Source organism: Takifugu rubripes, chromosome 6 (assembly GCF_901000725.2).
Source record: "Takifugu rubripes chromosome 6, fTakRub1.2, whole genome shotgun sequence".
In the NCBI taxonomy this organism is placed as follows: domain Eukaryota; kingdom Metazoa; phylum Chordata; class Actinopteri; order Tetraodontiformes; family Tetraodontidae; genus Takifugu; species Takifugu rubripes.
In genome coordinates, this window is record NC_042290.1 from 1,857,186 (window position 1) to 1,882,978 (window position 25,793).

At 48.6% G+C, this 25,793-nt stretch overlaps 2 protein-coding genes across 2 annotated transcripts in view; both read left to right on the forward strand.

The window, feature by feature from the left end:
* The first annotated feature begins 433 nt into the window (after positions 1 to 433).
* hmgcs1 (3-hydroxy-3-methylglutaryl-CoA synthase 1 (soluble)) lies at positions 434 to 6,302 on the forward strand. Its single transcript, XM_003965081.3, has 10 exons — positions 434 to 590; positions 1,696 to 2,144; positions 2,229 to 2,354; positions 2,762 to 2,926; positions 3,137 to 3,305; positions 3,506 to 3,676; positions 3,946 to 4,052; positions 4,132 to 4,257; positions 4,620 to 4,771; positions 4,999 to 6,302. Exons 2-10 carry the CDS (start codon positions 1,697 to 1,699, stop codon positions 5,080 to 5,082), a joined length of 1,548 nt encoding a protein of 515 aa, XP_003965130.1. The 5' UTR covers positions 434 to 590; position 1,696; the 3' UTR covers positions 5,083 to 6,302.
* Positions 6,303 to 7,276: 974 nt separating this feature from the next.
* Positions 7,277 to 25,793, forward strand: part of tln1 (talin 1) — a 31,582-nt gene continuing 13,065 nt past the window's right edge. The window contains exons 1-38 of the mRNA XM_003965050.3: positions 7,277 to 7,459; positions 11,103 to 11,157; positions 11,316 to 11,478; positions 12,660 to 12,757; positions 13,004 to 13,133; positions 13,211 to 13,363; positions 13,568 to 13,710; positions 13,805 to 13,932; positions 14,018 to 14,078; positions 14,184 to 14,288; positions 14,645 to 14,800; positions 15,904 to 16,005; positions 16,656 to 16,732; positions 16,984 to 17,164; positions 17,706 to 17,819; positions 17,898 to 18,006; positions 18,439 to 18,647; positions 18,719 to 18,817; positions 19,237 to 19,404; positions 19,492 to 19,786; positions 20,235 to 20,401; positions 20,473 to 20,601; positions 20,937 to 21,050; positions 21,124 to 21,237; positions 21,642 to 21,776; positions 21,947 to 22,075; positions 22,150 to 22,252; positions 22,345 to 22,553; positions 23,118 to 23,237; positions 23,324 to 23,521; positions 23,685 to 23,824; positions 23,911 to 24,004; positions 24,092 to 24,181; positions 24,279 to 24,401; positions 24,589 to 24,732; positions 24,807 to 24,968; positions 25,239 to 25,379; positions 25,491 to 25,672. Of these exons, the coding sequence (XP_003965099.1) occupies positions 11,349 to 11,478; positions 12,660 to 12,757; positions 13,004 to 13,133; positions 13,211 to 13,363; positions 13,568 to 13,710; positions 13,805 to 13,932; positions 14,018 to 14,078; positions 14,184 to 14,288; positions 14,645 to 14,800; positions 15,904 to 16,005; positions 16,656 to 16,732; positions 16,984 to 17,164; positions 17,706 to 17,819; positions 17,898 to 18,006; positions 18,439 to 18,647; positions 18,719 to 18,817; positions 19,237 to 19,404; positions 19,492 to 19,786; positions 20,235 to 20,401; positions 20,473 to 20,601; positions 20,937 to 21,050; positions 21,124 to 21,237; positions 21,642 to 21,776; positions 21,947 to 22,075; positions 22,150 to 22,252; positions 22,345 to 22,553; positions 23,118 to 23,237; positions 23,324 to 23,521; positions 23,685 to 23,824; positions 23,911 to 24,004; positions 24,092 to 24,181; positions 24,279 to 24,401; positions 24,589 to 24,732; positions 24,807 to 24,968; positions 25,239 to 25,379; positions 25,491 to 25,672 (4,952 nt within the window). The 5' untranslated portion in view covers positions 7,277 to 7,459; positions 11,103 to 11,157; positions 11,316 to 11,348. The remainder of the gene's footprint in view (positions 7,460 to 11,102; positions 11,158 to 11,315; positions 11,479 to 12,659; positions 12,758 to 13,003; positions 13,134 to 13,210; positions 13,364 to 13,567; positions 13,711 to 13,804; positions 13,933 to 14,017; positions 14,079 to 14,183; positions 14,289 to 14,644; positions 14,801 to 15,903; positions 16,006 to 16,655; positions 16,733 to 16,983; positions 17,165 to 17,705; positions 17,820 to 17,897; positions 18,007 to 18,438; positions 18,648 to 18,718; positions 18,818 to 19,236; positions 19,405 to 19,491; positions 19,787 to 20,234; positions 20,402 to 20,472; positions 20,602 to 20,936; positions 21,051 to 21,123; positions 21,238 to 21,641; positions 21,777 to 21,946; positions 22,076 to 22,149; positions 22,253 to 22,344; positions 22,554 to 23,117; positions 23,238 to 23,323; positions 23,522 to 23,684; positions 23,825 to 23,910; positions 24,005 to 24,091; positions 24,182 to 24,278; positions 24,402 to 24,588; positions 24,733 to 24,806; positions 24,969 to 25,238; positions 25,380 to 25,490; positions 25,673 to 25,793) is intronic.

Here is a 25,793-nt window from a genome sequence, read left to right on the forward strand (position 1 = left end):
ATTTTATGCTTAATCCCCATCAAATTAGGAAAAGTCCCAAACTACACAGCAAAAATAAAAAGTGAACTACTGAATTAGATAAACAATGGATAAAAAGGATAAACAATGAATGGGGGCAAAATGTCCCCAAGGATAACAGGAGGGCTAACTACGTTTTTATGGCGTTGCAAACTTTTTCGTTGTTTTTTAGTGTTTTTACCTGCGCGCAGAAACAAACCGTGAACCGTGAAACGAACACGTGATCAGCTTCGCGGCGAGGCTGCGCCGTGTTCACTGCGGTGTCACCCGCGTCAGGACTGACATCTGAATTCTGATTGGACGCTTCTCTCTCACCAGACATCGTTCAGGTGACGCCATTGGACCATCGCCGCAGCTGTAGCGCGTGGTTGTGACTCCGGCTCTCTCATTGGCCAGAGAGACGCAAGACTCGGTAGGGCCGATACGCGCCGTGCAGCCTGGGATTGGTCGGCCTAACGGGCGCTGTGGACCACGTCCAGCGTAGCCACATAAATACTTTACGGTAATCTGCGCTAAACAGCGACTTTACGCAGAAGCGCCGGAGTGTGGTCACCGTGACAGCCCGCACACAGGTGAGAGGCTCCGAGACGGTCGTCGGTCTATGCTGGCGATCCTGGCGGAAACAGGACCGACATGTCAGAGACGCGATTCAGTCAAAAAGATCCTGACTCAGTGGTCGCTGTCACAACAGCGTTACCCTGGGACAAAGTTAGCTAAGAGCAGCGGGCGTAGGAGGGTTGACTGCTGGACTGGACACGGTCAGGATTTCATGATATTCTGTCACTGGCACCAAAGGATGTTGGTCCGTCGCTTATAATGCTCCGGGTACCGTGATGTCTTTGACACCGGCGTTTTTTGGAATATGTACCAATTTGTTACGCGTGAATTTTGTTTAAAGGTGTTATTATAGGATTCGCGTTATCTGTTAACAAGGGAGAGTGAAATGAGCCCGGGTATTACCGGACATAAACCACTTAAGGTTAAAGCCCGGTCTGCCCTTTCACCCAGTTCTGCTGTACTCCGTCTACAGTACACAGCCTCCGGTCTGTAGACATAGTTATAACACTCAGCTATAACACTCAGCTATAACACTCAGCTATAACACTCAGTTTTAACACTCAGTTTTAACACTCAGTTATAACACTTAGTTATAACACTCAGTTATAACACTTAGTTGGAATACTTAGTTTTAACAGTTACAACACTCAGTTATAACACTCAGTTATAAGAGAGGTGATCTTCCAGAGTTAACGTGACAGTCTCAAAGAAGCTGGTGTGAGTGTTGCCATTGGTGCATGTATTTGTTTACTGACGTTTCTGAGCACATGTAACATGTTTAGCTAAGGAAAATATTGACACATATTGATTAATCCTGAAATCATTTGAATATTTTAATTTCACAGTGAGGGCCAGTGATAGTTGAACAGAACTTGTATTCTACTACTGTAATGAATAGGTAAAAGGTTTGTTGTTAAAATGTGACTATATTTCCATATCCTGTTATTCTATATTGTGAATATTGATTAAATTAGTGTTAAAGTGCACAAAGTCCTCTCAACCCTCTCCGAATGTTTATTAACTTATGAAGGAACCTGTACATATTGGATTTTAGTTAACAATCTTGTGTTTGATGTGTGATGTGTTTCATAGTGAAACTAATGTTTTTACTGGTTTTAGGATGCCAGGATCAGCTTCCAACAGCTACATGGGCCCATGGCCCAAAGATGTTGGCATCATTGCCATGGAGCTATACTTCCCATCCCAGTATGTAGATCAAGCTGAACTGGAGCAGTTTGATGGCGTGTTGGCTGGTAAATACACGGTCGGCCTGGGCCAGGCTCGCATGGGCTTCTGCTCAGACTGTGAGGACATCAATTCCTTGTGTCTGACGGTGGTGCACAGACTGATGGAGAGGAATGGTCTCTCTTATGATAGTGTGGGTCGCTTGGAGGTTGGCACAGAGACCATTATTGATAAGTCTAAGTCAGTGAAGACTGTCATCATGCAGCTGTTTGAAGACTCTGGAAATACAGATGTGGAGGGAGTTGACACAACAAACGCTTGCTATGGGGGAACGGCAGCTCTGTTCAATGCTGTAAACTGGGTGGAATCCAGTTCCTGGGATGGTGAGTTGATGTTGTACTGTACTTCATTTACATGTGTGCATTTGAAGTCACCTCTTTTCTTCGTTTCCTGTTTCCTGTCTGCAGGCCGCTATGCTTTGGTAGTAGCAGGAGACATTGCTGTCTATGCGACAGGAAGTGCTCGGCCTACAGGAGGTGCTGGTGCTGTGGCCATGCTGGTCGGGCCTAATGCTCCTCTGGTCTTTGAACGAGGTCAGTAAACTAGATGGTGGAATTTGACTGAAAATGGTGTCATCGTCCATCACACCATTGTTTAATGCCTTGATCCAAGGTGGCTCCGTTCTTCAGCTGTTTCATGAAATTCAGTCATAAACATCAGAAATTATAAAAACTGCTGACTAATGCTTGGTTCTATCAAGACAATCAAATCCCCTAAAATATTTAGTCCATTATCCATAAATATGATAGTGTTTTATGAAGAACTGCATCTGAAGGTCAGTTTCTGTGCCAGTTTTGGGGGATAAAATAGTGAGATATTCAGAGAAAGGGGCTCCAAAGGGGTAGAGGTCTAATAAAGTTTGCACATCACAATTAAAGCTGCTTCTCGGGTTCTGCATTAAAAACACTTAAGCTAATCACTTGTTTTGGATGTGCTGCAGGTCTGCGAGCGACCCATATGAAGCACGCATACGACTTCTACAAACCGGATCTGATGTCAGAGTATCCTGTAGTGGACGGCAAGTTGTCCATCGAGTGCTACCTGAGTGCTCTGGACCGCTGCTACTCTGTGTACCGCAATAAGGTTCAAGCACAGTGGCAAAGAGGTCCGTTTGAAACTGTTTCTGGTGCCTGAATCCTATTTTACTGGTGTATTTCGTTTAGCTTCTGCAGAGAAATGCCTCTTTGTAAGTGGTGCAGAGTGTGTGGTGCTGGAGGAACCCCATGTGCTGTGAACAGAGGGTTTAAAGAGGTCATTTCCTGCTTGTTTGGAGATCGTGAGCACAGATAAAAGGAGTTTTCATTCTGGTTGACAGATGGATCAGAGAAACGCTTCAGCCTGGAGGACTTTGGCTTTTTGGTCTTTCACTCTCCATACTGTAAGCTGGTGCAGAAGTCCCTGGCCAGACTGATGCTCAATGACTTCCTGAGCCATCCCAACCCCAACACAGAGACAGGACTCTTTTCAGGCCTGGATACCTTCAGGTAGGCAGAAATAGCTGAGTCGCTCTGTCATCCCAGTCACGAATCATCACGCAGCAGTTTCACATTTGGGAGCGTAAAAGATCTTTAGCTAGTTGCAGTAGGAAGTGCTTCACAACATTTATCTTCATAGTAAAAGACTGACCTTTATGGCAGCTGGGGCCGTGTCCATCGGTCGTGATGGTTTCCTGCGACTGTTGCAGGGATGTGCAGCCAGAGGAGACGTACTTTGACCGGGATGTGGAGAAGGCCTTCATGAAAGCCAGCTCGGATCTGTTTGAGAAGAAGACCAAGAGCTCGCTGCTGATTTCCAACCAGAATGGAAACATGTACACGCCGTCTGTCTATGGCTGCCTGGCTTCATTAATTGCACAGTAGGTCCTCCCCTTGTTCACCAGCACCAGAGAACACGTTCCAGAAGAACAAGTAGATTATCAGATGATATTCCAAGGACTTGGACACATGTTGACCTGTTTTTCAATGCATCTGTGCTGAAAATATGAGAAGATCAGTCCCTTGTTGTAAAAGCTGCAGAGTTGAACTCTGAGCTGGCTTCTGCTGTGAGTCTTCTGTGACGGACTGGAGTGAATGGGTGAACTGGTGCTGAGCTGCATCAGTAAACAGGATGTTTTGTGTGTTGCAGACAGACGCCCTCACAGTTGGCTGGCCAGAGGATCGGAGTGTTCTCGTACGGTTCAGGCTTTGCTGCCACGCTGTATTCTGTCAGAGTCACACAGGACCACACGCCTGGTTAGTGCTCTCACCACCATGACACCTTACTGTACGGTCAGAGCCGCTGTTCCCCAGAACTGAGCAACGTTGTGTGCAGGTTCTGTTCTGGACAAACTGGTGTCCAGCCTCAGTGACCTGAAGGTTCGTCTGGACTCCAGGAAGAAGGTGTCGCCTGCGGTCTTCTCTGAGAACATGAAGCTGAGGGAGGAGACGCATCACCTGGGTAAGGCTGTCTCAACAGGAACATGATGTTTCTGTTGCACTGGGATGACTGGGAACCCTCTTTCAACATCAGCGGATCTCTGAACCTGTCAGCTCTTCCACATCAAGCCCAATAAATATGAATCACTTTGACAAACTTAAGCTACAACTTACACGTTGAAGTTACGCTCACACATGCATATGAATAATCACTGGCAAGATCAAATGCAGGGTTTATTCTTCTGTTCTCGCTGACTTTAGAGGATGATTCTAACTTTTATAGGCTAGCAGACAGCTCTGTTATCACGTCTAGGATAATGAGTAATAATGGTTGTTCAGCTCACCGTTTCTCCTCTGTTGTCACGTCTGTCCACGTCTGTATAGCTAACTATGTCCCGCGAGGCTCTGCAGACGATCTGTTCCCAGGAACGTGGTACCTGACCAGAGTGGATGACAAATTCCGCAGGGAATACGCCCGACGGCCCCTGGACCTCCCATCAGACCCAGAGTGTGTTCACAGCAGCAGTGCTGCAGAGGTATGGGACACCTGTAGGCCTTCCCAGATGTGTGTGAGCAGCCTGTGACACTCGTGTTTGGTTATAGCATGATTCTGGTTTGTAGCATGATGCAAGCAAAAGTACAAACACAGATATTTCATGATTTCACAACTGGACCCTGCTACATGCCAAACCCGAAGAAGCTGAAGATTTACCCTGTTTGACATTGAACTGGAACTGATGGATGTGTCCTCTTGTCTCCTCAGCATATTCCCAGCCCAGTTAAGAAGATGCCTCGGATACCGGCAGTAGCAGCAGCCATTAGTCCTGAAGCTGCCGTCAGTAAATGATTGTCCTGCCGTGACCTCTGAGAGGGCGCAGCTGTTAGAACAGTGCAGGTTATGACGTTAGCAGAACTCTTTTAGCGCTCCCTGATGTCAGAGCGCTGACAGACTCCCTCCCCATCAGGTCCCTGATGTCCACAGCTCTTAATTTTGGACAAAAACTTATTAATTTGACCCATTAGAGGTACTCATGTTTGCTCTGACATGCGTGTGACAGATGTTGTGGCAGATCACCCCAGGAAGAGGACTTAACCTCCCACTGGTCCTGACACTTCTGCTGCAGCAGGGCTGGAACTCAAGCGTCAACCCCACTGTTTGTCTCGAGATGCTCTGAAGACGTGTGATCGGAGCCTCCTCTGACCAACATTCGTCCACAGAGCAGGACCAGTGCTGTCCTAATGGGCCCATTCCACCCACTCTGAGCGCAGGACAGCAACTATGTGAATGATTTATACCTGACAATCATTTTAATTTGGGCTCTGACCTTTGGCTCAGCTGTGTCCTCATACACATGTCCTTCCTGAGGTCACCTCAGGGTCACTACCACACTGACCAATCAGGTTAGACTTCCTCTAACACCTCTGTCATGTTCCATGAACTTCTGAAACGGTTTGTTTTGACAGTTTTTTTTATGAATTGAAGAGCTGTCAGGATTCATGTAAAGTACATGTTTGTTACATTTGTTACACAAATTAAAGTGAAAGATTGTAGCCGTACGTATGTTCTATAGTCAGACGGCCTGTGTGAAGGTAGCCTCAGTCTGGGATTGTTGTTCTTCCTCCAGCAGCAGCAGCATTGGCCATGTTGGATGGTCTCTATGACCTGCTGGTCTCGATGGATGGATGGATGTCCTGTATGATCAAAGCATATGGAGCGTCCATACGAAGCTAGATTCCAGTTTCACCCGTGGAAGCGCTGAAGTCCAGCACAGCTGCTGTCAACATGTTCAGTCTTAACGTGGTGAAACTGACAGACTCTCTACAGTGAGGAGAACGTTCACAAGAGCGTCTGAATGTTTCACAGCTTTTTCCTGTAGTAAAATACTGCTCATGTCAGGACCAGGATCACCTGCTGGAGGGATGTTTAGGATCTGTCTGTTCACAAAAGCAGGAATCAAGTCAACTCAAGTATGATGTTTAAAGAGAGAGAAGACAAGTTGGTCTCTGTAAAATAGTTATTATTATAAATAACTGTCCATTTCCAGCTGATTAAACTCTTCTGTTGGACTCTGTTTCTGCTGCCTCTCCCTCCAACTGGGATCAGCCCAGTCGCAGTGGGCCTGTTTACAGGCTGGAAGGTCATTTACTGTCTGTGTATCATCCTCCTTTAGCACAAACAGCTCATTCCTGCTCTCGCTCACCAAGTTTGTGGGGATTTACTCCAGAGGTGAAGTTAATATTAACCTAATGGTGATCTGTGACCGACTGAAACTCACATCAGCCAGAACTTAAGAAACGCTACTGACGTGAACATATTTCCAACAATAGAATATTTATATTATGTGTGATAGTTTCAGGATAATTCAACCAGGACATTTTTTTTTGCATTACCGGGAACTGTTTAAAGAAGTGCTGCTTCATTCAATCTGGAAATGGGAGGTTTCCAGCTATAAAAGGCCTTTTTTCCCCTGAAAGAACCAGTTTATGTAGTAACAAGTGCAGATTGGTGGTGCTGACGGGGCTAAATCTGTCAGGGAGCGGGTAGCTGTGTCCATGGTGACGAAGCACAGCGGCATGAGGCAATGAGAGGATGGGGAGGTGGGGACAGAGAGCAGAGGACAGGAATGCGAGGAAAGATGATGGGACACAAATGAGAAGACGGAAATGATGAGATAAATATGAGGGGACAGAGATGATGGGGCAGAATAATCAAAAAGACCTCAGAATTGTGAGTAAAGCAGCTTCAAAAACGCTACATTTGACAATAAACGAAAGACGAAATCAATATCTACGGTCCCTAAGAACTTGATGTTTGAATCTAACGGATTTAGAACTTGATGTAAGTCCGTTAGAACTTAAAATGAGCCCGTTAGTTCCGTCCCGACTGTGGCTAACACGAAAGCTTCCGGCTGCTAACAGATGTGGCGGTCCTGTAGTAGGGGACACCGGGCGTCTCTGCCGACAACAGCCGCCCACGGGCTCTGGGAGTGGGGATGGGGGGTTAGCTAACGGCGGCAGCAGCCAACACACCCAGAGCAACACCGCCCCTCTGCTGGGTGGAGTCAGCAGCTCAGCGAGCGGACAGGGAGGAGGACCGAGGAAAAAGTCGCCATCTAGCTAATCCCCGTCTTATTAAGTTAAAACGGGGAGCAGCTGAAATCGCAGCAGGAATCGTGTCTTTTTGTGGACAGTGACGGCCGAGCGCAGAACTTCGACCCCCTCAGGTGAGACACCATGTTCCGAAGTTCTGAAAAGTTCTTCAGATTTCTTATCGAGCGTCCTTGACGTCAGCAGAAGTTCGATGTGGAAGTAGGAGAGTTGGTAAAGCGGGCAGCGACGGGCCTTTAGGTGGACATTTACTCACAAATGAAGGACAATAATGTGTTGGACCGGACTCGCCAGCGGGCTCGGGTCGCTCCGTGTTCCGGCCCAACAGCCGCTTCTTGCCCGTGTGCAACTTTGGAGAAGTGATGTTTGTTGGGGGGAGATTCTTGGCTTCTGTCAAAGTTCCGCCTTTCACAGAAATTCTTGCCTCGGGTTTGTGCTGATGTAGCAGCGCGGGTCCCTGCCTGCTGCTGCTGGAGCCCCGGGCGGCGGCTCCCCGGGGCGGCGGCGGCGGCTCCCCGGGGCCCGAACATGTGGCTGCAGCTCTGGGAACTTTTTTTACAACCGCCTCAACTCGGTCGGGCCGGGTTTCGTGCGGTCTGGGGTGGGTCTGGAGCCTCAGTGTGTCACCTTTATCACAGGTAGACACGAACACGTCCTCTGTTACTCATGGGGTTGGGGGGGGGGGGGGGGGGGGGGGGGGGGTTGTTGGTCACAGCCAGAACCTGTGAAGTCCCAGTTAGACTCTGAGGTGACATTACTGGGACAGTTCCTGGAGTGTTACGGAGGACAACCAGATTTAAAGAGGACCTTTTACTAGCTGTGAAGAAGGTGTGAGTGTGGCACTGGAACCACTGGTGCACCCCCAGATTATTCACAACTAGTGGCACCTGACGACAATGTCTGGGGTCCAGGAGGAGCTGCAATGTTGTTGTAACAGCGTCCCACAGTCCAAAAGCTGGGCCAGTGCCCTGTCCATCCTGTACTGATCCAGTGACCTCTGGGGTGGACAAGCTGGACGCCCCAGAAAGTGCTGGCTTTGGCTGATGTGATGGGTTTGGAGCCCGTTCACGGCGCATTCCTGCTCTGCCCAGTAACCACTGGGAGAGGCCTGTGGCAGCAATGGTTGGGCTGGTATATGAGCACCTCCTGCCTGCGCTGTCCCTGTCTCAGCTCAGTTTCTAGACCTTGTTGAGGACGTGTGGACGAGCTGCAGCCTGATGTTGTGACAGCAGCTCTGGAGGCTTCCTTCATTCCAGCGAGCTGCACACGTCTCACTACACGTCTCAACACTCAGCCATATTTGGTCAACACAACAGGCGGCGTCACGGTGACACCACACATGTTGTCTTTAACAGGCTGTCCCGGTGTCTCTGAGCTCAGACACGACCAGAATCACCAGGAAAGTCCCAGTTACACAACACTGAGACCCTTCCTGTAGTGTTACTGAGGACGGGCACATCGTGGGAAATCCGACTGTCTACTTCTCTCTGCATGTCTTTCACCCTCTTCCTGTCTCTCTGCCTGTTTCTCTGCCTATTTCTACCCCTCTCTCTTCCTGTTTTCTCTGCTTGTCTCTCTTTCTGTGTCTCTCTCTGCCTGTCTCCCTCTCCCTGTCTCTCTATCTCTGTGCCTGTCTGGTTGTTTCTCTGTCTGTCTGTCTGCCCACCCGCCTGTCTCTCTGCCTGCCTGCCTGCCTGTCTGTCTCTCTGCATGTCTCTCTCTCTCTCTCTCTGCCTGTCTGTGCTCCCGGGCTGAACCTGTGGATCACTTCCTCCCCTGCTCAGCTGCTGTAAATGTTTTCTGTATGTTCAACCATTCAGGGCTGTAAACTCACCATCACAACTAAATACTTCACTTTTATTTTTGTCACTGGGCCCAGACCCAGACCCAGACCCAGGCCCAGGCCCAGACCCAGGCCCAGACCCAGGCCCAGACCCAGGCCCAGGCCCAGACCCAGACCCAGACCCAGACCCAGACCCAGGCCCAGGCCCAGGCCCAGGCCCAGTGTGTGCTCTCAGGCAGTGGTTCACAACCTTTTTACCTGTTCATGTCCCAAAAAAGCATCACCAGAACCAGGCCGATTGTAGAAGCAGATAGTTCTACAAGGCACAAGACCCATTAAATAATAGTGGCGCTCTCCTATGTTCGGTTGTTTCTCAGTCATAGGGATGCAACAGCGTGAAGACAGTCGCTGACACAAAGCTGCTTGCTGAAGCGATGAGACTGAAGGCAAGTTCAGGGGCCACAGAACTGTGTAACAGTCGGTCAGTGTGTCATCCACAGCGACGGTGGGTAACAACAGCGTCCTGTATCAGTCGTATTTGATGACCGTGTCAGCATTTCAGGGCTGTTGCAAATGCTTAATTACTCATTATTAACCAAGTGATTCCCACTTAAAGACCACAGTTACGAGTGTTGTTGCTAGGAAGCAACATTTCAAATGTGTCAATCAGATTTATTTTGACCTGTGTGAGTTTGGTTCCACAGAAGAAAGTCAAGCTAAAGAGAAGGTTGTGTTACAGGTTCTGTAGGGAACTGTCATGACCCTTATCTAGGAACAAACGCACACAGGAAATGTCAGTCTGCTTGTTACTGCACTTCCGGCTGTTGATATCATCTTCCCTCTGTATTTCTGCATTCCTCTGCTCCCAGAGGATCAGCTGGCCTCAGATCAGCCTCTCAACTTGGTTCTGTTTCAACAGTCACGCTTCTGTCACCAACTTGTGCTATTTGTCACTGGTTTGAGACCAGTTGTCACCATAAAACTCCTGTGGGTGCTGGGAATGTTGCCAGTGGGCTTTTTCTGCTGCTGCTGATGAAGACGTTGGCATGGATGAGGGGAGTCATCTTCTCCAGGAGGGGTCTGGTGACGGTTCATAAGCTGCTTGGTCACTAAGTGCTAAGTTTGAACTTAATACAAGCAAGGAAGTTAAGAAATAAGAGTTATTTTTGCGTTTTACTGTGAAAGCAGTACTTCCCCTTTGTTTGGGAGGGGGTTCTCAGAGAGAAAGAGATCTTTCTCACTCCTTCTTGACTTGAGGACTGTTGCACCAGAGCCACGCTCATATTCAGCCCAATTTGGCTACAAGCAGCCTGCTGTGGCCCCAGTGCAGCAGTTTGAAATGCTCCCACTAAAACCAGTGATTGACGGTGTGTCTCACTCATTGTTGGACACAGGAAATCACTTCCCACTGATCTGACAGGCCTCACACGAAGGGCATCCTCCTTCCACCGAGTTTATTTTGAGTTTGAATCTTCTTGCCTTCAACAAGGACGTTGTTTCTGCAGAGTCAGATAGGAACTGCTGAACAGAGATATTCCTTATTTCCAGCACGTGGTGCGACCTGAAGGACAAGAGATAGAGGGTCAGACGTGTACCACAGATAAACAGGATGTTCTGCTGGCAGGGCCTGAAAGCATGTGTGTTTTTGGTTTTCTGAGGCTAAATAAATCCCGATGAAGGCGGAAGGAGGTCTGATCCTCCTGAAGGAGGATCTGTTGGAAGGATGCTAGTAGAAATGCCTTCTTTGGTGTTGGAAGGTTGTGACAGCATCATGCTAATGCTGCTAACCCCCCCCACCCAGGTGGAAGAGGACTGTGCTCCACCTTGACTGAATGGTTAATCCGGTCTGGAGCTCCTGGACTTGGTCCAGGCAGCTCCTGTGTGGTAGATCTGTAGAGGACAATGAGAGCGGCTGAAATGATGTGACCAGATTAAATGTGTTGCCTTGGTAACCTGTGCCTGTGCTTGTTTTCCAGAAGAAGAAACCTGGTGTGTCCAACGGGCTGCCAGGCCAACACAAGTTTCCGTCAGGTAGAACCTTCATCAGCATCCCTTCCAAGCGTCAACATGTTGTGCTCTGGTTAATAATCATCCGTTAAGATTGTTGGGAAACTGTCTGAATATGAGCCGCGTTGCTTCACTCGCGGCCGTGCACGGCATTGACTGACTAAAGCTGTACCTGTGAACAGGTGTGAGGTGGGAGGAGCTGCAAAGCGGCAATCATGGTAGCCCTGTCGCTGAAGATCGGTGTGGGCAATGTGGTGAAAACCATGCAGTTCGAGCCTTCCACTGTGGTCTACGATGCCTGCCGCATCATCAGGGAGAGGGTCCCTGAGGCTCAGCTGGGCCAGCGTGAGTTTACACACACAGCCTTGTACTTCTATCTTTGGGAGGACTTTCACAGACATAATAGACATGTTTCCACTGCGGGACTTCCTGGGTAATACTGGTAAATAGTGAACAGCTGCAATTTGAAGCTATGAGCCAAATATTACACAGGTATTTTTATCAAAGACCATCAGCATCAATATCAGCAGCTTCATAGATAAGAAAACAAAAGAGAAAGAAGTACTAGCATAATTAAAGAGCAGAGCAAAAATAACCAGATGAATTTTCACAGGGAAGGTTTTTTTGATAAATAAATTCTTTCTCGAGTCTAGTGTGTGTGTACCCTTTTAATAACTGTAGAAGAGAAAGACTTTTATGAGGTTCTCTCACCTCACTAAACATTCTTGGTAGAACGTCTCCTGCAGAGCAATTTTTCACATGTAACCGGTGGGGTGTTTTTTTTTAGCACCTAGCTAAACTGCTAGCTCCATAGTTGCCACAGAGACATGTCGCTCTTCGTTTAAAAGACCACAATGTGGTGAGTGAGTTCTGTAGCCTGGTTTGTTTGTGGGCAGATAGGCTTGTAAGCTTTCACACCCTCTGCACGCTGCACTGAGTAGCACTGTTGTTCACAGAGGAAGAGCATCCTGGTGCTTGAAGCTTTGGCTGGAACCGGGTCTCTGTGTCCATCTTGCACCTGGCCAGTTATCCTGGCAAGTGAGCGGCTCGGTTAGAGCCCCTAAAAGCTCCTAAAAATGGCTGTTCTGAGGAAGGTTTTGCAGTGGAAATGCGCCTCATACAATCCCCATACATGAGCCTGACCATCAGCAGCCGTTACTTTACAAACATGTTCTCACTTTGCTTGTAGTCTGTGGATTTTGGTACTTGGTACATAGCAAGCACAAGAACACACAAACACACACACTGAGGATGAAGGTGCTGCAGAATCTGAGCTGCAGTCCGTGCACAGTCATGTCTCATTACGTAAACCTCCTCAGAAGCACTCTGCTTGTCCCAGCCTGTCATCTCGAAGCCTCGAGCTGGTTTCTTCACCAGTTCTTCTATCCGGCTGTGGTCACAGGTGAAGACACGTTGTGTTGGTGCAGCTCCCTTAGTGACAAACATGATATCCAGAATATTCGTGGCTGCAGATCAACAATTGAGGCTTGTGAGCAGTGACTCATTCCGTTTCTCTTCCTCTGTAGCCAATGATTACGGACTATTTCTGTCCGATGAAGACCCAAAGAAGGGCATCTGGCTGGAGGCAGGAAAGGCTCTGGACTACTACATGTTGAGGAATGGGGTAGGTCACACCAGTGGCATGTGGTTTTGACTATGTTTGGTTTCTGATTATGACCTTACAGGTCTTTTATGTGGACAAAAGCTGTTGGAACCACAGTGTTACCAAACAATCTTCCTATTAAAATCTGAGTCAAACTCAACTAAAGTTCTGATGTCGCTTGATCTGCTGTCGCTCAAGCCTCCTTGGACTCTTTAGCCTACAGATGCCGGTCAGGTCTTTACTCCTGACATGTTCTATACTTATCAGGACACTCTGGAGTACAAGAAGAAGCAGAGACCCCTAAAGATCCGCATGTTGGACGGCACCGTGAAAACCGTCATGGTGGACGACTCAAAGATTGTCAGCGACATGCTGATGACCATCTGTGCCAGGATAGGTGAGCAGCTGTTACACACGTTTAGGAGGTGACCCGTTTCTGCCTGTCAGTGTGTGAATGAGCCATCGCTCTTTCAGGCATCACCAACTATGATGAGTACTCACTGGTGAGAGACATCGGTGAGGAGAAGAAGGAGGAGACCACAGGGACCCTGCGGAAAGACAAGACTCTGCTGAGAGATGACAAGAAGATGGAGAAGCTGAAGCAGAAGCTTCACACAGATGACGAGCGTATGCATCATACACCGATTCCTTGAGTATTATTGTCAGAAACGATGAGCTGTTGCTTTAATCAGCGATCATGAGATGATGCATCACAGTTAGAGGCGTCTGCTCGGTACATATGCTTCACATAGAAACCTTCCTTCACAGCGGTTCACTTAAATTCCTTGAGATTATCGGAGTGTGTTTGTGAAATGAGAGCGTTCTGTGCAGTGAACTGGTTGGACCACGGCAGAACCCTGAGGGAACAGGGTGTAGAGGAGACAGAGATGTTACTGCTGAGGAGGAAGTTCTTTTATTCTGACCAGAACGTGGACTCCAGAGACCCCGTCCAGCTCAACCTGCTCTACGTGCAGGTGACCTTTTTAACTGGATCATCTAACCATGAGTGATTCAGAGGTGCACCATTTCCTGCCCTAACGCACTCCCGCTGCCGTGTGACCCGAACAGGCCCGCGATGACATCCTGAACGGATCCCACCCCGTCTCATTTGACAAAGCCTGCGAGTTTGCTGGTTACCAGTGTCAGATTCAGTTTGGCGATCACAACGAGTCCAAACACAAGTCTGGATTTTTGGAGTGAGTTTTCCTCCCAATTCAGTTCTGCTGCCCTCTCTTTTTTTCATTCCCTTTTTTCTGCCCCTCTGAACTTTTTCCATCACAGTTTGAAGGAGTTTCTTCCCAAAGAGTACATCAAGCACAAAGGAGAGAAGAGAATTTTCCAGGTAAGAACCAACCTGTTGGGAATCAGCTCCTCTTCTGTTCCATGTGATCAAAAACACAGACTCCTGTAACACGGGACTGGTTTCCTCATTCTTTTCATCTAACAGGCCCACAAAAACTGCCAGAACATGACAGAAATTGAGGCCAAAGTCAGCTACGTGAAGCTGGCCAGATCCCTGAAGACCTATGGAGTCTCCTTCTTTCTGGTCAAGGTGAGGAGATCATCAGATGGTTAGATTCCATTAGGTTTGAGCTCTGTGACTGACTGAACACCGTCTAGTTCTGAAAGCTTAAACCAGGGTGATTATACAGCTTCTAGTGTAGTTGCTATTACACCATCGTTATAACACTAATAACGTGTCGCAGCAAAACATGTCTGGATCAACACATTTAGAGAATAGCAACTAACCAGCCTCTCCTGCTGCTGGACCTTCTGCACTGTTTCATCCACAGGTTCTTTTATTGATTATTGCTGTGAGCTGAGAGAATAGGGAACAGCCCAGAACACACCTTTATGGTGACCACGAGGAGTTTCATGGCGTTCACGAGCTGCTGAATTGTCCCACAGGAGAAAATGAAGGGAAAGAACAAGCTGGTGCCTCGTCTGCTCGGTATTACCAAGGAGTGTGTGATGAGGGTGGATGAGAAGACCAAGGAGGTGATCCAGGAATGGAACCTGACCAACATCAAACGCTGGGCTGCGTCCCCCAAAAGCTTCACCCTGGTGAGTTCTTCATGTGCAGACACAATAAGAGGGTGCTCTTAGGAAGGTAGCTATGGTGTAGAAGGAGCTTCAGGGATGTGGGTGTACCAGCTGCTGCCTCATTTCAGTCTCACTATCTGATGTGGTCACATGTAGGAAGCCTTTATCTGTCAATCAATCAATCATCCAATCAATCAATCTTTATTTATATAGCGTCTTTTACAATCAATATTGCCTCTATAGACCCTTTCCAGAATCCCAGGGCCTGACCCCAGACAAGCAACAGTGGCAAGGAAAAACTCCCCTTTAACAGGAGGAAACCTTGAGCAGGACCAGGCTCATGTAGGGGGACCCTCCTGCTGATGGGGGGGCTGGGTAGAGAGAGAGGAGAAGGGGGGAGGACAGGTAGAGGAGAGACTAGGCAGAGATCAGGGAAATACATTAATTATAACAAATTGCTGGTATAAGAGTAGAGTGGGTCAGTAGGTCAGCATACAGTTATGAAGGCGGCTAGACCTGTAGATGGATACACGGGGGGGGGGGTCTACACAAGAAATAGCATCACTCAGCCCCCTCATGACCTCTGACCCCTGACCCCAACCTTTGACTGTCTATTTCAGGTGACTGTCATGACTGTTCACACAGAAGGGTGTGCATGTTGACCCCCTTGTGTTCATGCAGGTTCACACCTTTCAGACCCACCAGGACCAGGAGTCTTTGTGCTCCTGTGTGGGCCCCCTTTAGCACATCCTGGCTCTGGTCTCCAGCTTTCTGCTGCATCATGGAAATAAAAAAAAGGGTTCAAATTTCACATTGAACATTTCACAGGGTCTTTGCTGTTTTTAGTGGAGAGAAACTGGTGCAGAGTCAGATGAGTGTAGAACCAAAGTATTTAAAGTGTGTAAGTAGATGCGCCTCACCAGCACAGCCCTCTTTGTAAACGTAGAAGGTTAAAGCTTAATCACCGTGCAGGTTTCTTCAGGCCTGGTTTTGTCCCATCCGCTCTGGTTCAGCTCTGAGCCAGTTAGACCAGACCAGGACAAATGATCCTCTGCTGGTGTCTGGGAACTGTCTTCCCTGGACGGTGTGTGTCTGTGTGGTAACGAGGCTTATTTTCCCCTCAGGATTTTGGAGATTACCAGGATGGTTACTACTCTGTTCAGACCACAGAGGGAGAGCAGATCGCTCAGCTGATCGCTGGTTACATTGACATCATCCTCAAAAAGGTAACAACAATCAATCCTACAGCCGCCTTGACTCTCTGGAGTTAGTGTTCATGAGGGAGTGAAGCCCAGCCGTGAACCTGTTACTGTAGGTTAGATATTAGGGTTGAGCCATGATGGAGGATAAAGAGGTGGTTCAGCCCCAGAGGTATCGGTTGGACCTTCAGAACTTACAGCAGATGCTGGGCCACTTTCGATTCAAATCAAATCATCTTTATTTATCAGCATCTGGTACAGTCAGAATTGTCTCTAGGAGCTTCACAGCATCTCAGGGGCTGAGCCTCAACAAGCAACCTTATGAGTGATGCCACCAGAACCCACAGAACTTCTATTCTATCCTCAGCACAACCCTCTGGACTCATGGTGCACTCGGGGTTTTCACTCACTCCCCATTGGAAGTAGCGTTTTCGTGCTGGGCATTGTCCAGATTAAACTGGGAGGTCCATCAACACCCTCTGGTCTGCTGACCAGCGGGTTCTTCAGTGTCAGGAGGGATGATTGAATATAATCACTCATCCGTCCCGTCAGTGTACAAGGAAAAAGATTGAAAAGTCCATTTGCATGTTTGTACGACAGCCTGTGAGGTTGACACTTGTATCTCTGCTGCAGTCGCACTAATGTTACCATGGTAACTGTTTCATGGTTTTCAACAGAAAAAGAGCAAAGACCACTTTGGTCTGGAGGGAGATGAGGAGTCCACCATGCTGGAGGATTCTGTGTCTCCTAAAAAGTGAGTCTGCGTGTGTGTGTGTGTGTGTGTGTGTGAGAGAGATCATATCTGTATTTGTATGTATGTGTTTGTGAGTGAGTGTGTCTGTGCAATGTGCACTGCGTGCCTGTCTTTGTGTGTGAGAGTGTGTGTGCACTGTGAGTCCTCCTGGCTGGTTTGGAGTTACGCTGCTATGCTAAGACGCTAATGTGCTTGACGTGGTTGTTGTGCTCTTGAGCAGCGTCACTGGTCTGTGTCCTCCTACCCCTCAGGTCTACGGTGCTGCAGCAGCAGTATAACAAGATGGGGAAGGTGGAGACGGGCTCGGTGGCCCTGCCGGCCATCATGCGTTCAGGAGCTGGAGGTCCAGAGAGCTTCCAGATGGGCTCCATGCCTCAGGCCAAGCAGCACATCACCAGTGGGCAGATGCACCGAGGACACATGCCTCCTCTGGTAACTCACACAGCTCCCAAGCTTCTCCTCACCTAGCAGCTGATGGAAATGAACCTTTAACCTGAGACCAAATGAGGGACTGAAGGAGAGAAGAAAACTATGTTGGAGCTTTAAAATATATACGGTACATTTAGATTAAAACTGTATAATTGATGAGAAGGAAGGTTAGATAGGACAGCAGGTTGCTTGAAATAGGAACCATTTATTCTCTTTTTATTTGGGCTTCAACAGTTTTATGTTGAAAGCTGATTATGATGCATGTTCAGGGAAGTCAGGACCATAGAGGGTTCCTTCAGAGTTCCCAGGTTCTGTAGACCCCACACTGGCTCCTTGGACTGATCATCCTTCCGTCCACTGTGTTGGTGGAGTCCAAACTCTTCTGATAGGCTGATATTTAACTGATCATTTACAAATCAATAATCAATCGATATATCAATCCATCTCTGCTAAGGTGAATTTGTGCTGGATTGTAGAGGAGAGCCTGCAGGAGCCTCTTTTCCCACCAGAACCATGAAGCAGTGATGAATTCTTGTTCCCACAGACATCAGCCCAGCAGGCTTTGACAGGAACCATCAACTCCAGCATGCAGGCTGTGCAGGCTGCCCAGGCCTCCCTGGATGACTTTGAGACGCTTCCTCCTCTGGGGACAGACGCTGTGAGCTCCAGTCTCAGATGTGATGGAGATGTTGCCTCTCGGCTTCTTCACCATCTCTCCTGTTTTTCTTTGTTTAAGGCATCTCAAGCCTGGCGTAGGAACAAGATGGACGAGTCCAAACATGAGATCCACTCTCAGGTGGACGCCATCACAGCGGGCACAGCATCCATGGTCAACCTGACCGGCGGTAGGAACACTCATCCTCAGGTCACAGCTGTCAGGAGAAGGACAGATGGGAAGAGTTGAAGGTCTTTTGTCCAGAAACCAGAGACCAGAAACCAGCTGCAGAATCGTTGTCCTAAAACAAAGACTGGTTGATTTGTTTTGAATCCATCCTGCTGCAGACAGGAGGATCATTAATGGTGTAGCGTCTGTAAGAATCAGTGTTTATGGAGAGGAGTGGAGAAACAAAACACCAGCTTGTTTCTAATATGAATTAATGGACCTTGATTGTGTTTAACTACAGCTAGCAGGTTCTTTAGCTAGCAGGCCACGTCTACCTGTTCAAGGGTTGTTAACCAGATGTGAGGCAACACATGAACCTGTCAGACCTGAAGCTTTGTTTGTGGTGAGTCTGCTGTGCAGAAGCAGGACTGACTGATGGATATGTTGCGTTCAGGTGATCCAGCAGAGACTGACTACACTGCTGTGGGGTGTGCCATCACTACAATCTCCTCCAACCTGACTGAGATGTCAAAGGGTGTCAAACTGTTGGCAGCTCTCATGGATGATGAAGGAGGGAATGGGCAGCATCTGCTCGGTGCAGCCAAGAACCTGGCCTGTGCTGTGTCTGACATGCTGAAGACTGCCCAACCGGCAAACACAGAGGTACCCTCAGGACACACACCTGTTCTCTGAGGCCTCCAGCATCTTTCATTTAACTGTTTAATGTCTGGTAGCCTCGACAGAACCTGCTTCAGGCTGCAGGAAACGTGGGCCAGGCCAGTGGAGAGTTGCTGTCTCACATCGGAGAGACCGACACCGACCCACAGTTCCAGGTGGGTGAATTTTGGGTTTTAACTCCAGCCGCCATGAACGTAAAGAAACACAGTTCAAGCAATCAGTCTGTGCAAATAGTGAACAAATTGCTTAGAAATAACAGCAAAATGAATTCATGCAAATAATAATGTCAGTGTAAAAAACAGATAAAGATTTAAAGAAAAACAAAAAAGCTTAGAGGCAAAAAGAAACAGACTCAGAATCACTCACTGGTCAGTTGCTACAGCAACCAGTCTACCTGTTTCTACCCTCACAGCTTTATTCCTCTTAGACGTGTCCATGCGAGTCGCTGGCAGACAGATTCATGAATCAGCTTCATCACTACAGAAACTGACCAACAATAACCGCCCCAGGGCCGAGAGCAGAGCCCTGCGGCACCCCTACCTGGCTAGCTTCACTGAATGTTTGTTGCCTACAGGACATGCTGATGCAGCTGGCTAAAGCTGTGGCTACTGCAGCAGCAGCTCTGGTGCTCAAAGCTAAAAACGTGGCTCAGAAGTCGGAGGATCCAGCTCAGCAGAACCGCGTTATAGCTGCAGCCACACAGTGCGCCTTGTCCACGTCTCAGCTGGTGGCCTGTACCCGAGTGAGTTGGCCTGCTGGCCACAGACGGAAGGTGTCACCCCTGTACATGCTACGTGGTGTCTGATTGTGAATGATTTCACCTGCACAGGTGGTGGCTCCAACCATCAGCTCTCCGGTGTGTCAGGAGCAGCTGATCGAAGCCAGCAAGCTTGTGGCCAAGTCAGTGGAAGGCTGCGTGGAGGCCTCACAGGGGGCCACCAATGACGAAGGCCTTCTGAAACAGGTGGGTGTGGCTGCCACAGGTGTGACTCACGCCCTCAACGACCTGCTCCAGCACATCAAGCAGTACGCCAGCGGAGCGACTCCGATTGGACGCCACGGGGAGGCCACAGATCGCATTCTGGATGTCACAGAGAACATCTTCAGCTCAATGGGAGATGCTGGTAGGGGGAACATCCTGTGTTGGGTACAGGCTAAAAGATAAAACCGAGCCCCAGAAGCAGCAGGAGGACTTAAACTGAAGCCCATATAAAAATAATTAAAGACTAATAAACGTGTCTGATAAGCAACACTTCTTACTGAATGCGGCCACACGATGGCGCCACATATCACTGCATTGGGTTCAATGCAGCAGTTAAAAGTTGCCTTTTCTTCTGCTGTGTTAAATAACGAGTTACTGATGGCAACCAGAATCTGTACGATGGTGCTCATCAATCGGGCCTTAGCACCTCCTGATGTAGCTCACTAACCATCACAAAGCTCGAGTTGATGTGTACGCCCGTCCAATAATGCACCACAGCCATCCAAGTCAGACTCAGTTTGTCATTGTAAAAGTTCTACTCTTCCACATGTGCTAACTAAAGGTGTGACTGCTCTGACATCCTGTCGCAGGTGAGATGGTTCGCCAGGCTCGTATTCTTGCACAGGCCACCTCTGATCTGGTCAACGCCATCAAAATGGATGCGGAGGGAGAGTCTGACCTGGAGAACTCACGCAAGCTCTTGTCGGCTGCCAAACTGCTGGCTGACGCCACAGCCAAGATGGTGGAAGCTGCAAAGGTTCCTTTTGCTTCACACAATGAGCCCACGTTAATTTTTAATATAGCTGACCAGCCTCTGTCTGCTATCAGGGAGCAGCAGCTAATCCTGACAGTGAGGAGCAACAGCAGAAGCTCAGGGAGGCGGCTGAGGGTCTCCGAATCGCCACCAATGCTGCCGCCCAGAATGCTATCAAGAAGCGTCTCGTCAGCAAGCTGGAGGTGTGAAAACGAAACATGAGACGTGTGAAGCAGGTCTACTGTGGGACCTCTGATGACGATCTCACTCAGCAAGTTTAGAATGGAAGACAAAATCTGGTTTTAAGTAAATGGGATTCAGGTTACATGTGTTATCACAACTATGGATCAGATTCATGAGACTCGGTGAATCTTTACCATCTTTCCTTAGGCATCATGTATCACAATAAGGAACAAAGCACAGAAGGTGGTTTGTTGTGCTTGTTTGCTGAGTCAGATGGCCGCAGTGAGAGGGCCTAAACATGAGCAGTTTGGACTCCCAAGTCTCTAAAGTTGGTTAAGTACACCTTTTCTTTCAGAATGCAGCCAAACATGCAGCTGCCGCTGCCACTCAGACCATCGCTGCCGCCCAGCACGCCGCCTCCTCCAACAAGAACCAGGCAGCTCAGCAGCAGCTCGTCCAGAGCTGTAAGGTAAGAATGGCCACAACCTGCCTTTGACTGAAACCATGGTAACCATCTTGACACGGTGTGTTTGTGTGTGTAGGTGGTCGCAGAGCAGATCCCTCAGCTGGTCCAGGGAGTCCGAGGCAGCCAGGCTCAGCCTGACAGTCCGAGCGCTCAGCTTGCCCTCATCAGTGCCAGCCAGAACTTCCTCCAGGTCGGTTCTGTTCCTCCTTAAATAGAAAGTGAGCTGCTAAACCCTAACCTTCAGCCTTGACGACACCATACTGCCTTACACACAAATGTTGGATCCTCCAGCTACCTCAGAACTGTTTAAATGAGAAAAATAATTCATGAAACTTATCTTGTTAAATACAACTTTCTGACCGTGAAGGTTCAACACCTCCAGTAGCTTAGGTGTGGCATCATTTACATTAATTCTACATTAGTCTGGTTGGGGACTTTAGCAATAAATCGTGTTGAGGCATTTTTAAAATAGACACATTACAGCAAATGTAGCTGTTAGCCCTCAGGTGTCATCATTGAGCTAACTTTGAGCTTCAGGCTCAGTGAGTGAGTTCTTTGTGATTAAAACCATCCACCGTTTGTGTCCTCATCCAGCCTGGTACTAAGATGGTGACAGCGTCCAAGGCCACAGTTCCCACCATCACTGATCAGGCCTCTGCCATGCAGCTGAGCCAGTGTGCAAAGAACCTGGCTGGAGCTCTGACTGAGCTTCGCACAGCCTCACAGAAGGTAATGATGTTCACGCTCTGTTGCTGCAACAGACAACCTTAGAATATGAGCAGATTAGAATCATAATCATCATCATCTACAAAAGTCAGGATCGACCAGGATCCTCGTCATCAGTATGGTAAGGTCTTAAAGAGTGAACCCTCCTGTGTATGTGTGTATGTATGATGCAGGCCCAGGAAGCTTGTGGCCCACTAGAGATTGACAACGCCCTGTCTATGGTGAGAAAACTGGAAAAGGACGTCCAGGAGACCAAAGCTTCAGCTGAGGAGGGCAGACTCAGACCTCTGCCTGGAGAAACAGTGAGTCCTTCAACGCCTCACCATCCACCAACATAAAGGATCTAAATAAACGCTTCCTCCACTCTGCTGCTCAGCTGGATAAATGCTCTCAAGACCTGGGTAACAGCACCAAAGCTGTGAGTTCAGCCATCGCCCAGCTGCTGAGTGAAGCCACCCAGGGCAACGAGAACTACACAGGTGAGGACTGAAGGGTCACCCCTGTTCTCCCACTTTAAACATACTGGGTACCAGCGTGTTGAGTCAGAGCTGATGAGTGTTCTCATCTCCAGGCATGGCAGCCAGAGATGTGGCGCAGGCATTAAAGACCTTTGCCTCGGCTGCCAGAGGTGTGGCAGCCACCACTGAGGATCTGTCTGCGCGGAATGCCGTGCTGGACTGTGCCGCTGACGTCCTGGACAAGTCTGCCAACCTGATAGAAGAGACCAAAAGGGCCATGGTGAAGCCAGGGGATGCAGAAAGCCAGCAGAGGTTGGCCCAGGTCAGATAACAGGAGGTGGAGGGTCGGTGATTTCTGTATCAGATGTCTTTACACCTAAATATTAGCTTTGCTTACCATATCTACATTTTAATGTTACATACACTAACAGGCACTTCAGAACCTCAAAACTCAAATGAAGGCCTTGAAATTCTGTCAGCTTCATGAATTAAGAGGCCATACTGAAAGACTTCTATCAACACAGTATTCAGAGGGAATGTCATTAACCCTTTATAGATGGCAGCTTGAATGTTTTGTAATAATGTGAAGATCAGCTCACCTGCAGTGGATCAACCAACGTTTTGTCAAAGTTACCATGAGAACAAAACACTGATTAGAAAAGTGTCTCTGTAGCGTGTGAAGAGCACCTCAACATATCATTAGTGCGTCAGTGGTGATGCAGTTCATCAGCTCATCTCTGAGCGGTTCCAGCTTTAAAAGATTCACTTTTTAAATTCTTCTTATTTAAAGTACTCAACGTGGTTCTGCTGCTTAGATAGTTTAGCCTGGAATTAACAACTCTTTGTGTGTGTGTGTGTGTGTGTCTGTGTCTGTGTGCGTGTGTAGGTAGCTAAGGCTGTGTCTCAGTCCCTGAACAGATGTGTGAACTGCCTCCCTGGTCAGAGGGATGTTGATAACGCCATCCGCTCTGTGGGTGAAGCCAGCAAAACCCTCCTGAACGACTCGGTAAGGTCTGGTGCCGTTGACCCGAACACTGCGAGTGTGTGTAACTGTAACAAGTTACCGCTGTTGTGCTCTGGGTCACCCTGCAGTTCCCCTCCAGTGGAAAGAGCTTCCAGGAGGTTCAGGCTCAGCTCAATGAAGTGGCAGCGTGTCTGAACCAGTCAGCCAACGAGGTGGTCCAGGCCTCCAAAGGCACCACGCTGGATCTGGCCAGGGCCACCAGCAAATTTGGAAATGATTTTAGCAACTTCCTGGAGGCTGGTGTTGACATGGCCGGTACATCTCCGGTCAGTAGGAGACGGCTCAGATTGATCTTTGAGTTCTGAAAACTGTAACTTCCTCACATAAACGATCAGCTCTAAAACACACAACTGGAAAAGTTCTCTTCCAGTGGTGCAACACAGTTTCTGATTGCCCTTGTCTGAACATGGTTGTTGTTTCTTCTGTCAGTCCAAAGAGGATCAGAGTCAGGTTGTGTCCAACCTGAAGACCATCTCCATGTCGTCCAGCAAGCTGCTGCTGGCAGCCAAAGCTCTGTCCACCGACTCTGGAGCCCCCAACCTGAAGAACCAGCTGGCCGCAGCTGCTCGGTGATGCCTTTTCCTTACCCACCACGTGTGTCTGTCCCTCAGTGTGTATTGTTTTGATGTCACACTGCTGTGTTTTTATCCATCAGAGCTGTGACTGACAGCATCAACCAGCTCATCACCATGTGCACCCAGCAGGCTCCAGGTCAGAAGGAGTGTGACAATGCTCTCAGAGAACTGGAGGTAACAAACACACATTGTTTGCTGCAGGTTTCCTCCATAGAGAGAATTTAGCTGCTGATCCATTTGTGTGTGTGTATGTGTGTGTAGTCAGTGGCGGGGATGCTGGAGAACCCTACTCAAGCCGTTAGTGATGCTTCGTACTTTGACTGTATCGACGCTGTCATGGAGAACTCAAAGGTGAGAACTCCTCTCTCATCCAACACCTTCTCTCTCTGTTTCTGACTGTCCCAGTGTTTCTGACAGCGTTTTTTTATGTTCTGCTCTTGGTTTCCAGGTCCTTGGCGAGTCCATGGCTGGTATTTCCCACCATGCCAAGAACTCCAACCTGCCAGAGTTTGGTGATTCCATCAGCACAGGTTCCAAAGCTCTGTGTGGTCTAACAGAAGCTGCAGCTCAGGTGAAACATCAGCAGCTTTAGTTTTAGTCACACTCAGACCAACACTCATTCCGTGTGATTGTGCTGAGCTGATGGATCATGAATGCTTGGATACTTCATCACATCATCTCCTGTTTGCTCACATGTCTTGATGAATGAAGTGAGAGCATTATTTGAAGTATGAAGCTGAGTATCTGTGTACGTCTAGGCTGCATATCTGGTAGGAGTATCAGACCCCAACAGTTCTGCGGGTCAGAAGGGTCTGGTGGATCCTGCTCAGTTTGCCAGAGCCAACCAGTCTATCCAGATGGCCTGTCAGAACCTGGTGGACCCGGCTTGCACCCAGTCTCAGGTACATGAGGATGTCTTTGCATGTGCATGTGGAGGAGGATGAGTGCTTCATCCACGCTGTGTCTGGTTGTCCAGGTGCTGTCTGCAGCGACCATTGTGGCCAAACACACCTCAGCCCTGTGTAACGCCTGTCGACTGGCCTCCTCCAAGACAACCAATCCTGTGGCCAAGAGGCAGTTTGTCCAGTCGGCTAAAGAGGTGGCCAACACCACAGCCAACCTGGTCAAGTCCATAAAGGTTTGTCCTCTTTCAGCTGTGAGTTCAGGCTCCTGGTGTAGAATTGATGAATTCAGGTGCTGAACTTGACATTTTATTGCAATGCTTTGAATTTTGGCTGTATGTGTAGAAGCTCAGGAAAGTTCCACTGTGGGATCAGTCATAACCAAAAAGAAGCTGATGTTGGACAGGTCCCGAGAGCTGTAGCTGTCTTGAGCTCTCAGCCTGGATGGTTTGATGCTCCCAAGGTTGTCTGTGTTAATGGAGCCTCACTATCATGAACATGTGCAGGCTTTGGATGGAGCCTTTAACCACGAGAACAGAGAAAAGTGTAGAGCTGCCACTGGCCCTCTCATCGAAGCCGTGGACAACCTGACCGCCTTCGCCTCCAACCCAGAATTCGCCAGTATCCCTGCTCGCATCAGTGCTGAGGTATCTCCACAGCCCAACACCTCCAGACCCATGTGAATCATTTCACACAGCGGGTCAGCCGCTTGGGCCAATAGTAATGGTTCAGATCCACTCAGACAACTTTCTTCTCAGGGCTATACAGCCATGGAGCCCATCCTGGCAGCAGCAAAGGCCATGCTGGAGAGCTCAACTGGTCTGATCCAAACTGCCCGCTCACTGGCCGTCAACCCTAAAGACCCTCCAAAGTGGTCAGTGTTGGCTGGACACTCCAGGACGGTGTCGGACTCCATCAAGAAGCTCATCACCAACATGAGGTAAACTGGACAGGGCCTGTGCACCAGTCCACATTGCAGATGGCATCTGGTCCCATAATAATAAAGGTGGACTCTAAAATGAATTAGTCATCAGTGTGTGTTGTCAGCAGGACTGTGGGAC